General features: G+C 45.3%; 1 protein-coding gene and 1 non-coding gene across 2 annotated transcripts in view; one reads left to right on the top strand and one right to left on the bottom strand.

The window, feature by feature from the left end:
• Window positions 1-17126, top strand: part of LOC8025447 — a 140071-nt gene that overhangs the window by 69961 nt on the left and 52984 nt on the right. The window contains exons 6-8 of the mRNA XM_042289275.1: window positions 3633-3887; window positions 5283-5567; window positions 7525-7782. Of these exons, the coding sequence (XP_042145209.1) occupies window positions 3633-3887; window positions 5283-5567; window positions 7525-7782 (798 nt within the window). The remainder of the gene's footprint in view (window positions 1-3632; window positions 3888-5282; window positions 5568-7524; window positions 7783-17126) is intronic.
• On the bottom strand, window positions 12313-12383 carry Trnag-gcc. The gene has a single exon. It is a non-coding gene; the product is annotated as a tRNA-Gly (tRNA).

Below are 17126 nucleotides of genomic sequence, written 5' to 3'. Positions count from 1 at the left end.
GCAAGTCGGATGTTCTCTCTTATTCGGAAGTTGAAAATACTAGTTTTAGTGTAGTGTTTTTTTTTTGTTTTTTTTTTTTGCGCTTTGCTGCGGCAGCGCTCAAGGAACGTTTTTTTTTTTTTTTTTTTAATGTTCTATATTTACTTACCCTTAGGAATCTGCGCACGCCGATAGAGTTTGTATTGTTATGTATATATGCAGTATGTATGGTAGGGCTGGGCAGTGGATCGATTAACCTGCCGATTAGTCGACTGGTGTTTTAATCTCGAATATCTTTTTTATTGATGAAGAAAAAGGAAAAAGAAAGAAAGACACGAAGAGAAAACACGGGAAGTTTCAAAAATTGTGGAGAAAAAAAAAGGTCTTCCGTGGTAAAACACTAGCATTTTGTATGACTGCTATCGAAAGAGTAAAACATTTGCTTTTTAAAATTTTTTGCCCGTGCTTTTAAGTGTGGTTAGTATCAAGGTGCAAATGAAGCTGCACCATTGATGACAGTAAAAATATAGGTAAAATGAAAATGTGTAGATTTGTCTATTTTTAGACTTCATGCATTGAGGCCGATTTATTAATCAACAGAAGGGTAGAGATGAATGGGGTAAAATATTTATTCGACGCCTAGCCCCAATTTTATGCTTAGTATTTCTGTCAAACAATTTTTTCCTGTCTTGCCTTCAAGTTTTTTGTTTTGTTTTTTTACTGAAGTTTGACATTTTTTGAATACACGAATATGTACATCACTGCTTAGAAGTGGAGAAACGTGTCTCTGTATTCTTTTCTAGTTTTCAGTGTCTCTAATGGACAATCTTTTCTAGGCCTTCTTTATTCATTTTTGTCATTATTCGAATTCCCATATTGCTGCTATTCAACGCAACTTAACTAGTGGGCTCTCTCTTGAGGTCAATCATTCTTTCTTTTTCCTCCTCCTATAGGTAATGAAAGCGCCTCAGCTTTGGTGGCGTGGAGTCAGTTGTCATTCCCGAGCTATAGCCGTGACAGGCCAGGAATATATTCTACTATTGAGCAGCATTTTCATGTCCGTTACTATGCCGAGAGCAAGTCGTCTGCTTCTTTTGCAGGGGTCATGGTGACGTCAGAAAGGCCCCTAGCTCTGATTGGCTCTGACTGAAAGATAGTGGGAAGACCTCAAAGCAAGCTGTCTCGAGCTCTACCCGCTATCCTTCATTCAGAACCAATCAGAGCTCAGCGTTCTGAGGTCAACACAAACCTTGCAAAAGAAGCAGACGAACTTGCGATCCACATAGCTTTAGGCCTACCCACTAATCCTCCCGCGCGCGCTCTCGTTTCCCCCTCTCACTCACTTTCTCGGCGCACACCAGGAGAAACGTTTTCGTAATATTACAGCATGCCGACCCGCGCTGGCGTGTTTCGCGATTCTGCGAAGCATATTGTCTCGGGGTGCCTTAAGCGCAAATTTAAGATGGCCTCGTGTCATCAATGAAACTTTGTTTCATCGTAAGTCCAGACGCAGCCGACGCTACAAGATGATGGGACCGACCGGAGAGAGTCAAAAGCGCATCGCCATATAGTGTTCGTCTTGCTTCTGTACGTGTTCTACCATCGCGGAACCAATCATATACAAAGAGGGCCTAGTGACTTGCGCTTTTTACGCTGCCTGATTGGCCCTATTAGCTCGGTCGGCTGCGTCTGGACTACAACTCAAGCGAAGTATACGAGCTGACGAAACGTAGGGCGTGACTTCTTAAGAAACGCAGACGTGCCCGCAGCGCCTTGGCCGAGTCTGCGCGTATACCGGCGGCCCCGTTTCTCAATTTCGCTCCAACGTAAAGGTTTAGCGTTTAACGCGAAACCTTTTACAAAGGTGCAAACCTTTTACAAAGCTTTCGCACCTTCACACTCGGAAACCTACCCACCTCCGGCGTTGCTTGGCAGCTGGTTCTCGCGTCGTTCGACCCGCATGAGTTGCTCGGAGCTCGGATTCATTGTGACCTCCGCAGTTATAGGGGCGGCGACGACGGCAACGTACCGCCATACTGTTCCGTTTGTCTTGTGCTGGAATGTGCCTCTACGAAGCTCTTGTGAGTTCGATGATCCACACCTCTATGGGACGACATTCACCAGTGTCAGGGATATAGATAAAATCAACATGAGAAGAAGGTTTGACCCTTTTGTTTATCAGATTGCTGCTCTTCGCTTGCTGGCGGATCAAGCAGACGTATATCCGGCGACTGTGAGAATGAGACGATCGCGGCTGTTTTCGGCAGCGCGTGCTGGCGCAGCGCTGCGACAATGCATCACAGCGCACTGTGATGCATTATCGGTGTCATAAGAATATCGCCAAAACAAATAGGCACCTCTTTTTCTTTTAGCCTTATTTCTGTTTTGAAAGCCTCGGTACAATCCAATTTGTACCAGATATCCCAGATGTGCCTTACGTCGGCAGTTTCGATTAGAAAGGGCAATACACGTTGTTCGGCTGGATCATTAGGGGGAAAATGCAGCGAGACACACGAACAGGGCTACGAAGTACGCACACACCCTTCAAATGAAACGGTGCAGTAAAGCCAAAGGAAGGCGTACGAAACTCGTAAAACAAGGGATAAATCTTAGTGACGGTTGAGAAGTAACCGAAATTGTCCAGATGTATAAGGAAAGCCAATTCCGTGACAGAAACATCGAATATATCTCGTGTGGATGACATCGTTGGCCAGGGGAATTTTATTTTTAGAAGGGGAATAGAACGAATGTTTGTTTATTTCCTTACCCTAAGCAATCTGAGCGTGACCAAAGCAAATCCTGCAAAGCCGCCTGATATTACCTTGTCGGATGGGCACCTTCCTATTGTTGGAGACTATACAATCACTGCTGGTATCAGTTTACGGCTACCAGTTTGTCCAATCACTGCCAGGAGCAATAAACAGTTTCTCTGCTTGAGCAATCAGCAACTACTATTTAGACAGTGCTCGGGCCAATAAACGAACGGCACTGATTAGTACTAAACTGGAGGACAGTAATAATGATAATCTTTGTTAGACTCCTTGAGTGACGGGTTGGGGGGAGAGAATTTCAGAAGATAAACATATTTTACCTGACGATGCCCCACTAAATAAATTTCTGAGTAACAAAAAAAAAAAAACATAACACGAAGAAGAAACAAATAAACAATCGAATCAATCAATAATATAACGCGGTACCAGACTGACACACAAGTCTCCTTCATTGACCCTTTGTCTCATATAGAACAAACTGGTATGCTAGTTAGTTAAAAATATTGAAATGAATACAACGGAAAAGGGACAAGGACGAGTAGAAGGAGAAAACATAAGTTAGTCAATGACTAGTAGTAGTCCTTAACTGATAAGGAAAGGGGCTAGTAGGGGAAGAACGTTAGTTTAAACTCATCAGTTGTACTTTCTTCTCCTTATAAAACTCCTTGACAGTGAGACAGGTTAAGAACCGAGAAGCTCCGCCCCCAGCACGGGCCCCTTTTCTTTGCCGGGCTTTGGCTGCGCGTGTGACAAATTCCTATCAAGGGCAGAATGCTCGCGCCGAGGTGGAGCATCTACTCGCCTTTTAACCTGTCACCGACTGTATGTGATTATGACCGAAGAACTTCTATGGAGTTCGCTTATCCTATGGCGTGTCCACAGCCTGCGATGACGAAGACGTCAAGTTCGAGCTGGTCTCGGGCAAATACATGACCGACCGTCCGATGAAGTCGTCCCAGACGTCCTCTGCCCACGAGTGCCTCAACCTTTGCCGCGGCGAGCCCAAGTGCCGCTCGGTGTCGTACGACTACCGACGCCGCCTCTGCCACGCTCACTCGGACACGCTGAGGACGGGCGCCGACACCAACGTCAAGAACGACCCGCAGATGAACTACTTCGAAAAGGTCTGCATTTCGAGTAAGTAAAAACCATGTTCGTGAATCCACTGAGCTGTCATTCAAGAGGCCCTTTGTTAGTATGTCCGAATGAGATAACTTCTGGTGTTTAAAACGTCCTCCGTTTTATGGAATGTTCCAAGATAAGCTAGAGAAATACCTTACAACCCCGAAAAGGGATTCCGACCTCGCTTTCTCTTTTTCCTGCTTTATCTCTCCCCAACAGCGGACGTTAATCCAGGATTTTAACGGTAATATAGCGGCCTTGTTTTACGAGCATTTCAGAGACGTTCAAAACAAAGGCCTTGGAAGAACCGCCAAAACCAGCGCACGACAAGAGGACAGCACAGGGTCAAGATCGCGAGTCGACTTGCCCATTCTACAATGACCTCCAGTCTCAAATGCATTTGAAATATCCGTAAAACAGCGCTATTATTTGATTCCGCTGTTTTTCTTTGCAGTTATGCCAAGAGCAAAAGTGTCGTCATATGACTCCCGATAACTTGATCAACATGCATGACTTTGTCTTTTCTCTTCCGGGGAAATGCCTTTTCGCTTCTGTGGAAAAGACTAATCTATCGTTCTTATAATCTTATAGTTCCTAAGGATTCGGTACGAAAATATGCTCGTGTTCCACTAACTTACGAGTAACCATAACAACACAAGTTTTAAAGAGACAGCCCGTGCCCGTGCTTCTTGTCTACACACGCGATGATACAGATCCTGAACCCGAACTTTTTAGAAAGGAGGCTCTACTCACAGACGCAGGTGCTGTATACCAGACCGTGCATCTTAAGGAATATGGTTTGAAATTGGATGTTGTCCAATTGTACTACGCGCCGTATTTACACTTGTTGACGCCATCGTTTTACAGCGAGAACCGTTATTAAGGAGCTTCGATATATCATACCGATACCTCCGATAATGATAAGATGCATACGCTAAGGCGTCGGCGGAGTATCGCCTATCATCATTGGAGTCACCCCAACAGTCTACTAAAACTCTCCACTGGCAAGGTTTCGTAGCGTATCCCAAATTGTGTTTCCTGTAGTGTCATCGTGGCTAAGCAATTTCTCCGTTGAATTCTGCGGGATGATCTGTCGGCTAAAGCAGCGGAAAATATGTTTCCGCTAAATTTAGTCGCAATATTTCTCCGCTGAACAACACGTGAGACCTTAACGCGACAGTGACGTGATACCGTTATATTACCGACGCTGTGACGTCACGTAATATTTTACGTCACGTGTTACGGTGACGTCACACGGCGTCATGGCTATTGTGCAGTGTAAATGCTTGTAGTCTATGCGCAGGTGAGCGTGCAGCCCCTCGGTTGTCGCCGTAGTTCATTCGCAGGACACGACAAGAAACTGGCAGTTTTTCGGTGCCTTCTAAAGCCCGTCTTCTCTCGATGGCACAGCGGGCAACGTGTGCGACAAGTACTGGGCCTTCGAGCGCGTTCCTGGCAAGGAGCTGGCCCTGGGCGCGGCCACGTCCAAGGTCATCGTGGAAGCCAACACGAGGGAGGAGTGTCAGGCGGCCTGTCTGGCCCACAGGGACTTCCTCTGCCACTCGGCCGAGTTCAACTATCAGCTGAGCGAGTGCAGGCTCAGCCCGTACTCTCGCTTCACCAGTCCAGCCGCCGAGGCGAAGCTGGAGGACTCCAAGTTCGTTGTGGACTACTTCGAGAACAACTGCTTCAAAGGTACGATCCTCCGCCTGCATTTTACTCAATTATACATCTGAAACACTGAATACTTCTTAATCCAAACCCCCTAATATTGGTCCGTTCGTACTTCCCCCCATTCGTGCATTTCCCTCTATATTTAGCGGGAAAATGACCGTCACGTGACGTTATGGTATCACGTGACAGAATTCCTTGACGCCGTTATGTCAGGTCACGTGACGCAAGATCATGTGCTCTGATGTCACGCAATAGGGTCGCGTGATGTAACGCCGCGATGTCGTCTGATACTTGACGTCACGTGACCACATAGCGTGACTTCAGGTCGCCTGATGTGAGCGGATAAATTAAGAACACGTTCTTCACTCGTTCTTCACTCCTCAAAGCGACTATTTAATGTCTTCTAAATAACTTTGAATTATCGCTTTTCAAATACAGCATTTCGTGTATTATAGAACTTTGAACAGAAAGGTCTCTGCTAATTCGTTTCATTTTGCGAGTACCCTAAGTGCTCCCCCTGTCACTACAGTTGCGTACTAGGCGGGGTTGCAGCAGATCTTGCTACTTATGCATATCCGTCAATTTATTATCCTCGTCGTTGGCACCCAGCAGTGGGGTCTGAATACGGCTTTTGTTTGACACGTATCTCTCTTCTATTGACTCTCGCCAAAAGAGATAGCCCTACAGTTTCTCTCTTCTGGGTCCAACCAATTAATTATGTTGGATTAAAACTTGGACTTGGGCAATGATGATGATGCGCAACAACGCGGGGGGACATCTTGCTGACAACTGCAGGAGATGCGCTGGCTGTAAGCCTTTTTTAGTTGCAACAAAGTTTTTTTTAAAGTGGCAAAAGATAAAACCGAGAGAGAGATTATGGAGGGGTTTTTTTGCATCAAAAAGGAAAGGTGACAACTACGTTAGCATGCTTTTCTTTTTCTGCACCAAAGCGAAGTAACTTTTCTAAATACCTGAATGTGAGAGTGGTGATTGGTTGTATTGCAGGTGTGAGGAAACGATTTTATGTATACAAGTGACGATGCTTTTTCCAATCAAACTAGTTATGAGTTAGCGCGCTTCCTGTCGTGTTCGTGAATTTATTTTCCTTGTTTTTTTTGTTGTCTTTTTTCTTGCGCTTTTTAACCTTTTAAATCACTGAACTATCTTGGTGGAGAGAAACGAGTGAACTTTGTCGGAGGCCTTTTTTTTATATTAAGCGTTACACTTAGTTCTTCTTGATCCTTTGTAGACCCTTTTCCGAATTCAGCACCATCTGGTGGCTCCAAATGCACTTTCACTTTCGACAAGTTAATGGCGCCTACGAAATTGTATTTCATTGGGCACCGCCGTCACTTTCACGGGTCAAAGGCAGATTAACATAACCTCTTCGATCACCTCACAATTTTTCTTGATTTGTTTCAGTTTCGATGGTGTGAACATAAGAGCTGTTTATTGAACATAAGAACTAGCGACTCATAAGCCCCTTGACTAGATTTTTGTCATAAAAAGGCTTTAGAGCCAACTTTGTACCAAGAGATTGATTGGACCAAACTCTGAAATAACCCTTTACGCAGCCGTGTATCTAATTCGTGTGTCGTGATGCACTGACGTCTCGAACGTACAGTCCTTGTATATTCTCCAATTGGTAGTATGTTCAACCTCTTTCTTCCGTAGCCTCAACGACGCCGTCATTAGTTAGGCACCGATGCAATGCAATGAAATGATGATAGCAATCAAGGTTCCACGACGAACCTGTGAAAACGGTCTATTGTCCTGGAATAGCTTAACCTGTTGGGCTATGCACCGAGTCTCACCTCCTCAAGTTCCGATGAAGCTCTTGTCTTTCTGCGTGATCTTTGTTCTGGTTTTCTTGCACTATTGATAAATTTAATACACGAGATATCTTTCTACGGAGAGAAAGATTGGGAGCTGTGGCTTGTCGGGATAGAATCTTGAATCCTGATCCCCCACTCCTCAGAGATCCGCGGTTTCTGCAACACCAAGAAGTACCGGGACCAGGAACTCATCCTGGCCGACTTGATCATCGGCACTCAGTCCCAGGAGGACTGTCTCCAGCGCTGCCTGCACAGCGGGGACTTTGTGTGTCGTTCCTTCAGCTTCGAGCGGGAGACGCAGACCTGCTTTCTCAGCCACCACACGCGCAAATCGGCGCCCGACGGTGCCACGCTCCGCCTACCGGGCACGGACCTCGTAGAGCTCGGCGCCTGCTTTGACGGTAAGTCCGTGTGGGCGTACAGCATTAACAAGGTGGCGCCCCCCCCTTTTCACGTGACAGTAAAGATCAGAAACTGCGGTCGCACTGCTCATATTGTCGCGGACTGAAAAGGACAAACAATCGTAAAACTAAAGATAAAGGTTTATCGGCGAACTTGTGACCGAAACAAAGGAAAGAACGATCCGTCCAAGGGGCAGTGCGAGCACTGAGGTATCGCCGTGACAGCTGGCTAGTGCGAGAGTGACTCGGCGAGTTCATCTGGGCTCCTTATTACGCTCGGTATCTCGAACATTCGACCTAGAATGTTCGAGCGTCGAACGCGAATCTTCTCGAAGTAGGGAGAAGCGTTCCCTCTCGGCCATGCGCGCGGTAATATGCCATACAAGACAGGGTTCTGCATGTTCGCCTCACATACATGATTCCTTCGAACGTGTCTGCAGACAGTTCTTGTACGACGAATGTCTTTTGTACAATGTATTAGCTGCGTTACTTAAATTAAAGGGGCGAAGCTCAACTCAAACCACGGAGGACGTTTGCAATATAATGGCGGACCTCTCCTGGGCAGATCAGGTGCGTATACGCATGCGTGAGCTGTGGAATGGCGAGGAGGTTTAGCCGGCGTAGAGGCCGAGGAAAGCTTTGAGACGCTTGCAGACGATCGACGCTTTCTCCTCCCCCCTCGCAGCCTAATACACCTACTCAAAACTGTCTGACGTCACTCCACTGTGGTGGCTCTGCTGTCGGCTCTGCGCATGCGTAGAATCTTGGCCTGATGCGAATCTGGTCAGACGCGGGCTTGCTTGCAAACGGTGTGTTGATGTATATTGTGAGCGCGTCCATTAAACCACGTGACCGACCATCGAACAGCTCGAAACACTTTCAGATGTAGGGGACACTGCGTCACAGCACCGTCACCCACGGGGTCGGAAAATAAAAATCGATATGATTTTAATCGTGATCCGAAGCTTGACTTAAATCGTAATTTTAATCGGACGAGTTTTACTATCAGGCCTGATTTAAATCAAATCTTTTCCGCAAAACGTAATCGCGAAAATAGTTATTATTTACCGTTTGTCTAACTATAGGCCAACTCATGTTAACAAACAAACCGGAGCGGCCCTAGCGGACGCCATCGGTACCGCGCATGCGCTATGGAGTGTAGGCAAGAAGGTCGCTATCGCCCATAAACAAACCATTGAAATGTAGTTTAGTAAGGTACGTTGTTGGGCTAGTTTGTTCATCTTAGTAAAACATATAAAATAGCGCAACAGAAAACAAGGACAAGAAGTACAAGAAGTAAACAGGACAGGCGCTGTCCTGTTTACTTCTTGTCCTTGTTTTCTGTTGCGCTATTTTATATGTTTTACCATTGAAATGAATGCGATGTTTTCGGCGTTGGTATGTGTCCCCGTGCTCTCTTTCGCGTTGGAATTGTTGATTCTACGTCTTCCTGGGCAATGTCTGACTACTTAAGTGGCCTCAGCGAAATTACTGAGGCTCGTTACACCGCAAAACTTCGTGTGAATAATGTGACATGTGGAGATTCATTCCGCGTGGACGTCGCAGAATGGACGCTAAAGCCTGATTCGTATGATAAGATTCCGCTCGCAATTTTCAGTCGCGACGTCACTCGAGCTGCAAAAGCGTGAACCGTATCTGAGATGGTCGACGTCGATACTGAAAATCGCAAGCAGAATCTGACCAAGTGAATTAGGCATAACAAGTTGGTGATGGTCTGGTAACAATGATCAACATCTCCTTGAATCTACTGTTTACATCGAGCCTGCTCACCCCAACCAAACTTCAAAGTTAAACGTCTTTGATGCCAGCACTTCTATGGGTCGGTGTTGTCTGAAAGAACAGACGACAAGCAGAAACGTTTGAAAGAGCCAACTGCAGTTCCAACGATCAGGTGTCGTTTGAACTTGAAGATGCCCTGAACGTAGTGGGCAGGTTGTCCGTACAACTTGACAGTATTCCCGCGTTCATGTTCGAGCAAGACAAATAAATCTGATGACCACAAGTATCCGTAAATTCAACCCAAAGTGCTTCCCGCCCAAGCAATCGTGGTCTGACGGCGTCGGGCCTTTCCTCTTCACGGCACATACTGCATTTACGTTCTCGGACCATCCGAGCACATGAAAACTGGCCTTCATACCTTCCTCGACTATTTTTGTACAGCCCCAGTCGCGGCGTTATGACGAGAAGGCAGGGTTTTGTCTGGTACCTTCCAAAACAACGCAGGAATGCACGTCTCGCATTGTGACTTCCACCCACAGCCCCAGACCGGAAGTGCGCTCGACGCCCCACCACCACGCCCTGACGTGACAGAGTTGAGTTTGTGTTTATGCTTTCTACGTGAATGATATGTGTAGCACTGAAATCCAAGATTTTTCAAGCAAGAAAGATCTATATTAGGCGCGGAGCACGAGCAGAAAGCACTTCTCTTAGCAAATCGGAGCATTAAGCTCTACATCTACCTTCCACATTGTTCGTCAATTACGTAACGTGCTATTGCAAGCAAAATAGAACACAGAAATAAACTAGGAAAGCAATGTCTTCTAGCAAGCCTATGAGCGCGCGAATGAAAAGCAAATAAAACGTTTAGCCAACTAATTACATGAGGCTATTTTTCTTCAAGTATGGCGGAGATTACATCAATAAGAAGGCGTTAATTAACCGTACTTTAAATCTACAGTAATTTCTTCTTCCGCATTGTTATCAGTGATCGGACGGATATATTAATCAATTTGCCATGTTTAAAAATATATGCAGTGATAACGAATCACTAATTTCTAGCTACATTAATTTAAATCAAATGAAACTGATTTAAATCAAATTATTCTAATTTAAAGTAAAAAAAAAACACATTTTTTAATAGTGTCGTTATTTATCTTTGTCATTTGTCTCGTTTTCGTACTCCTGGGCGGCAGCAATTTGACCGCCCCAAGGCGCCACAAGTATCGTGAAAGTATTAGTGTGCCTAAATTTAAGAGTGTCCTCAACTACTTGGTGGAGTTCACGTGGTTCACCGTCCGCGTTGCGAAAGCGTCGATAGCCTGGAAACGTCTCCAAGCTTTGCTCATCCTCCTTTCCCTCCACTACATTTCTCGTCACAGGGAAACGGACTTCATGCGCGTGAGCAAACAATCTGTGCAGGAAATGTCCGCCATTAAATTGCAAACGCGCTCCTTGGTTTGAGTTGCTCTATCCCTTGAATCTGGGCTCTCTAAAAACGAGAATTACGCCACACCGACGTTCGTTGTTGGCCCACCTAGGGCCATCTATCGCCATATGTTTGCACTATTAAATTTTCTAAACGATCATGAAACTTTAGGGCTGGGGCTCCAAACTCGTCAAACACGAAGTTCGGGCCAAAGTTCATGGAGCGCAGCGATTGGACTATCACGATGATGACGTCGTGCTTTTGTCGCCGGTGTCCAATCGGCGCGCTTCGCGAACTTTCGGCTACAACTTTGTGTTTGACGAGTTTAGGACCCCTGGAGGTGAAAGAGAAGGGCGGGCAGCTATCGCCTATCCAAGCTTGCAGCGAAACCTGGCGTGGTCTGCTGGCCGACATTGGAGACAGTGGAAAGGTGATTAAATGCACCGGACTACGGTTGCAAATATGACCGGTGTTGGTAGAAGAAGTTCGAGTTAAGTTCCCACCTCACTTTATCTCTTCAAGTTGTTTGAGAGAATGGCGTTACCTTATATCTATCTCGCCTCTAAGATCTCTGACGCGCTACGGCATTCCCTTTGAATTACAGAAGGAACAACAATGTAAAGAAATGAAGAGCGTGTGAAACATATAAGGGAATAACTTTAGGCCATTTAATTTTCCCTAAAATTAAAGCGCAACACTTAATAGCGTAAAGAAACTCTGGTACAAGGTTTTTTTCTTTTTTTTTTCCTTCCAAATACTATTCTACGGCTTGAAAAAAAAAAATGGTCGGGGCATAGGTTTACAATGCGGCACAAATTTCCGTAGAACCACGGCCACAACTGAAGAAACGTTTACGGGCCTTTGCCGCATGACGACGTCGGGTGCGCGCAAGAAGCGAATGCCTGTGGCTCGGAGTCCGGTAGAAGCATATGTGCAGCCCCCGCGCCTCCGTCTCTGAGGCGCATATACACGGAATTGCGTGCGTCTCGCTGAATCGCGCGAGAGGGTCGCGTGAACTGCCCGTGCCGTAGAGCACGCGAGCTCGGCCGCTGTCCAGAGCGATGAGCAAAGATTTCGGAATCATGGCTGCCGGTGCGGCGTCTATCGCCGTTTCAATCAGACAGGAGCGCGTCGCGTTGAAGCGAGCAAACGAGCGAGCCAGCAGATAAGAAAGGACGCGAGGGTACACAACAGCCGATGGGCTTTCAGGGAGGGAACGTCTTTGGGGAGCTCGGTGATGCAATTAGGTCAGCGCTCCGGAGTTATCTTTGTGACGTCACTTCCGTGATAAAGGTTTTGTGTCATCAACGTCCAACTCAAAAACCCAAAAAAAAAAAACACGTTAAAAAAACAAAAAAAGAAACTGCGTCGGCCGGGAATCGAACCCGGGCCACCCGCGTGGCAGGCGAGTATTCTACCACTGAACCACCGACGCTACGAACGTAGGAGATACGCGACTGTTTCAGCAGCCTGCTTCCAAGATGACCTCAATACCGAGCGTTGTAAGGACGTTTCAGCGCCAAAAATAGAGCTCGTGCCAGAGGCGGCTGTCTCGCAGCAGAACGAAAACGTCGGACTAATTATTGTATCGCCTTGATGACACTGTGCGTAACCAGCGCTATGACGGAGCCCGAGAAAGAAGTTCACTCATCAGAATTAAACCTCCATTGATTAGCTATGCAGACGTTACCGCAAGTCGATCGAGTGAACAGCTAATCTCAGGGGCTTTGCTTGGAGCACACGTCCACAGCTCCTCATTGATTGATTCGCCGAAAGAAAAAAGAAAAAAAGAACGACGATTATGGATAGAGTCTAGAAGACTTCATTCAACTTAATCTAAGGGCGCACACTAGCTGGTGAATATAAAGCATAACGAAAACTCTGAGACTGCTTGTAAAAACGACACATGCACTAAAACATTTAGTGTGTTTCTGTTTTACCGGCAGTATCATTTCTAGGACTTTATTTGTAATGTTTCTTCTTAGGACGACTACAAATAAAATCGTGGCGAAAAGAGAGAGACGAAAAGTCAGCGCGAAGCACTAACTGAAAAATTGGAAAAGTGCACAAAAAACAGTGCCGTGTGTACACATTCTTTTTCTCTTTGTGCTTTGCTTTTTTTTTCTTTTTTCATCGTAATGTACGAACCAGCTTGATTTCCTGTTTTGTATATAAAAGAATGAAGCTGCTTAAATGTTTCAACTGTCAAAAATATTAATTTTGCAAAGTATTTAGTTGTTATCGGGCACAATGATGTGACTAAATTGCTCGAATTATTTCTGCACTTATTAAAGGAAGGACTTGCCTATTTCACGTCACAGATGATAATCGCAATACTATTCACTTCGAGAACTCCTGATATTAGTCAATTTCTACCTCGAGTAAAACAATACCGATATGGGTCATTAAGTATTCTGGTCTGACAACGTACTGACGATCACATCAAGATGTTTGTCTTGCTTTATAAGTCCTGCTTTTGTTAAATGAATTACGTGCATTTTTCTATAGCGTGCATTCACAATTCACAATTGCCGCGAGGTCTCATGGGACCCTTTACCCTTTCTTTATAAACTGGTATTGAGGTTGGTTCGCCATTTGATGTTTTGATAAACCAGATGCCGGGTCCTGAACCACACTCAAAACTTTACCATGAGTGAAAGGAAATTAACGATTCGACCGCCTCATCCAACTAAAGCGCCCAGGAGGTAAAATACACTATACTTCGTTTCAGCTTCCGTCCGAGCGCAGCCAAAGGCTGAGGGACGGTTCGCAACTTCGAGAAGAGCATTCCTACGCACCACAAAGTAGTTCACAAAAGTAATTTCTTTTAAAATAACTGTTTTGTGCGTAAAAACTGCACAATGTTCCAGATGTGTACTGCTGAGAATGATTTGCAACTAAGGGAATCAAATCTTTGAAGTTTATGTTTCTATTAATACGTAAATGCATGTGGTTTGGTTAAAACATGTATATCCGCTCGCAACATGGCGGCAGCACTCGGTTTTTCTGTGTGATTTCGTTCCCGTAACCACCGAATCATGTGCTTCGCTGCTTTCCTCACCGAGTCGCTTCAAAACGTCCTTTCGCAAAGGCACGTTTGGGTGTCAGGCGCGAGAAGTCGTGATGAATGTCTACTTTCCAATTCGGCAGGAGACTCCGGCCGCGTCGTACCGCGAATGCGTTGTAAACAAGCAAAGCGTCCGGGCCACTACAATGCAGATACGCGGCGAAATCAGGACACCCCTTTACCTGCCGATCACATTGAACGCCGAGAAGCTGATGGAAAGGACTGCGCCTCGCGCCCTGGTATATCCAAACATTACAAGGAAACATCAACGGCCGGGTCATCGGGGACCTTGCAACGTGCACTTACAACTCGAAGCTATGCCGAACAGGTGGAAAGCTCGGACACAGATGCCAGCGGCCAGCCTACGTACTGACATCCCCTGTGAGTAAGTTTCAGAACGTGAAAGGGCAAGTTCTAAACCTGTAGCAGACGATATCGTTGATACACCCGTAGCCGACGAAATACTCCGTGAGCGCGGACGGCGCGGCCGACCGGCGGCGCAGCCGACCGGCGGCGCAGCGGAGTGATACAAAAGTGCAGGTGAGATCGCGTGACCTATTGCTGGCGTGGGATTGGCTTCGGCCACACGTAGCTTTGGGTGCGCTTGGACGGAAGCTGAAACGAAGTATAGCAACGCAACTTAGGCCATAAAGGCGAACATCCTCCGGAAAACTACATAGCGAAAGTGCAAAGACTGCAAATCACCGCCTGTCTTGACGTTCGGGTAGACGGAGTGCTTCAGAAATGAGGTCCGTCTTGTCGTTGAGTATGTCATTCCTTAAAGCACAATTCTAAATACTACTCCAGCCTTCTGGGTGCCAGAAAGGTTATTGGCACGTCATTAAGAACCCATAGAAATTCGTGATATTTTATTTAAAAATGTAGAGAAACGGTTTGATGCAGTCTCTATTCGCCACACATTTTGTTAAGTTTTATTGTCACACATTTTAAAAGTCGGGGAGTTTTTAACGTCGCGCGCGCACCCCAGTGATACACGCGTGGCGAAATGTCCCTCCAGCGTGCAATTCGCGTAACAAGTGCCGATGAAAAGTGTGTCCATAAAAAGTTGTCCATGAAACGTAATTCCACGAAACGAGTTTCAATGAAACAATAGGGACCCTCAGCCTTCAATTAAAAAAAAAAATTAGTACGGAACCTTTTTATTTTGGGGAGAAAATGGTGTTACCTGCTAAACACATCAACATCTAGAAAAGCAGCTACCATAAACCCTTTTGTGGAGCGCTGTATAGCAGGCGGCGAAAACACATCTGTGGTTCAGTTTGTTCTTACGATGAAAAGTTTTTTCTTTTTTTTTTCTCTTTTTTTTAATAACGTGACGGAGAACCTTCTACAAAAGACACGTAAGAACCGTGGTGATGGTAAAGAAAAAAAAAAAAAAAAGTCGTACCACTTAACTTGGCACGCCTGGACTATTTACGTGTTGTTTGTAACTTTCTCGAGCCAAACGCGCCTTGGTCGGATAACAATAAAGTTGCGGCGAAAACTTGACAAATGCTAAATACATAAAAGATCCGGCGTTCGGGAGACAGTTCATAGCTTTCAATGACTGAATAAAAATTCGCAGTTGCGACTGTTCCTTGGCAAAACGTTTAGTTTTTATTTGTCCCACAACGATTGTTGTTTTATTTTCCGCAGGAAGAAAACGTGGGCTTCTTATTTTTTGCGCGCTCTGTCCCAAACGCAATTTTCCAAATGGACAGTGGGGACAAAAAAAGAGACCACCACCCCGCGGGGAATAGCTAGGTCTAAAAACGTCGGTTCGCACTTTCAGAATTCGGGACCGCCCTCAAACATTTTCTTCGTTATTCTTTATTTTTAGTTTCCGCGAGTCTGCGCGCAAGATGCTTCGTTTCTTCGGGACGTGTCCTTGTGTCAGTGTTCGAAAACGGGAATATAACGGAAAGAAAAAGGAACGTAAAGACAAAGTAAAAAAGAAAAAGGGAAATCTGGAAAGTTTTTCTCCTAGACAGCGCCCGCCCGACAAAGTTTCCGACGCCGTGTATGCGCGTGATATGAACGCAACACCCTAGTCACTTTTTTTTTTTCTTTTTTAGTTTTTGAAGCTTGCTGCTCGCGTCATCCTGTCGCTTCATACTCGGACGCCTAGACGTCGGAAGTCGAGAGTTACGACGTGTTTAAAAGAACGCTCTTTCTTTTTTTTTTTTTTTTTTATGTTTGTTTTCGTGTTTTTGCGCTTGTCTCTGGTGTTGTTGATTCTTCTTCTTCTTGTTTTATCCTGCTCGCGAATGGTACTATTTAGCTCCTCTAAATATTCCACCGTATCAAATAACAGAAAGGCACGCTCGCATACTAGCGCGTAAGCGCGCTGACAAGCGTGGCATTAAGAGAGCAAGGGGAGAAGGGGGTGATGGGGGTTGACAGCACCCTGTGTCAAACCGTAACGAGCTGGCTGTACAACAAAAACAGAGATAAAAAAAAGCTTTGTAAAAGATACGCTTCGAATGTACAAAAAAATAAAGACACGCTATTACTCGGATGGATGAAGAAAACTGACGAGGTGCGAACAATGGAGCCGCCTTTTTGACAAAAAAAAAAAAAAAAAAGAAATGTGGTAAAAAAAGAAAAAAAGGTAAAACGTAAAGGTAAATAAAAAGAATTTATCATGTGTCAGGGAGTAAAAATGACAATTCCTTTAAAAAGGTCGAAGAGAAACCAACACGCTCCATGCACGCGAGCTAGCAAAAAGAAAATAATAATAATAAATAAACTCGGGAAGAGTGCTAGAGGTCCCTTTCCCCTTTTTCACTCTTGAATTATGGGAAAGAAGCTGTTGGTTTCTGTTTTACAGGAAAGCGGATGGCCGTTTCCCTGCTTAACGGACTGGAAGATCGCAGAAGCCCTTGCTAGCACCCACCCTCCTCCCGCGGGCCATGGAGCTGAAAAACCTGTCGTTGAGTTCGACATTTTGGTGGGACAAGGTGCCGCCTGTATAGGGTCATTTTTTAATCCCTTTTACTTTAGTTATCTATAGATAGGTTTCGGTATTTTCTCTTTTCTAGATTTGACTTTAAATTTTAAGTTTCTTCTTTTTTATTTTTTTTGTTTGTGTGTGTGTTGGAAAAAGGGGGG

Source organism: Ixodes scapularis, unplaced genomic scaffold (genome assembly GCF_016920785.2).
Source record: "Ixodes scapularis isolate PalLabHiFi unplaced genomic scaffold, ASM1692078v2 PGA_scaffold12__126_contigs__length_90152505, whole genome shotgun sequence".
Lineage (NCBI taxonomy): Eukaryota > Metazoa > Arthropoda > Arachnida > Ixodida > Ixodidae > Ixodes > Ixodes scapularis.
This window is presented reverse-complemented; position numbering and strand designations above follow the sequence as displayed.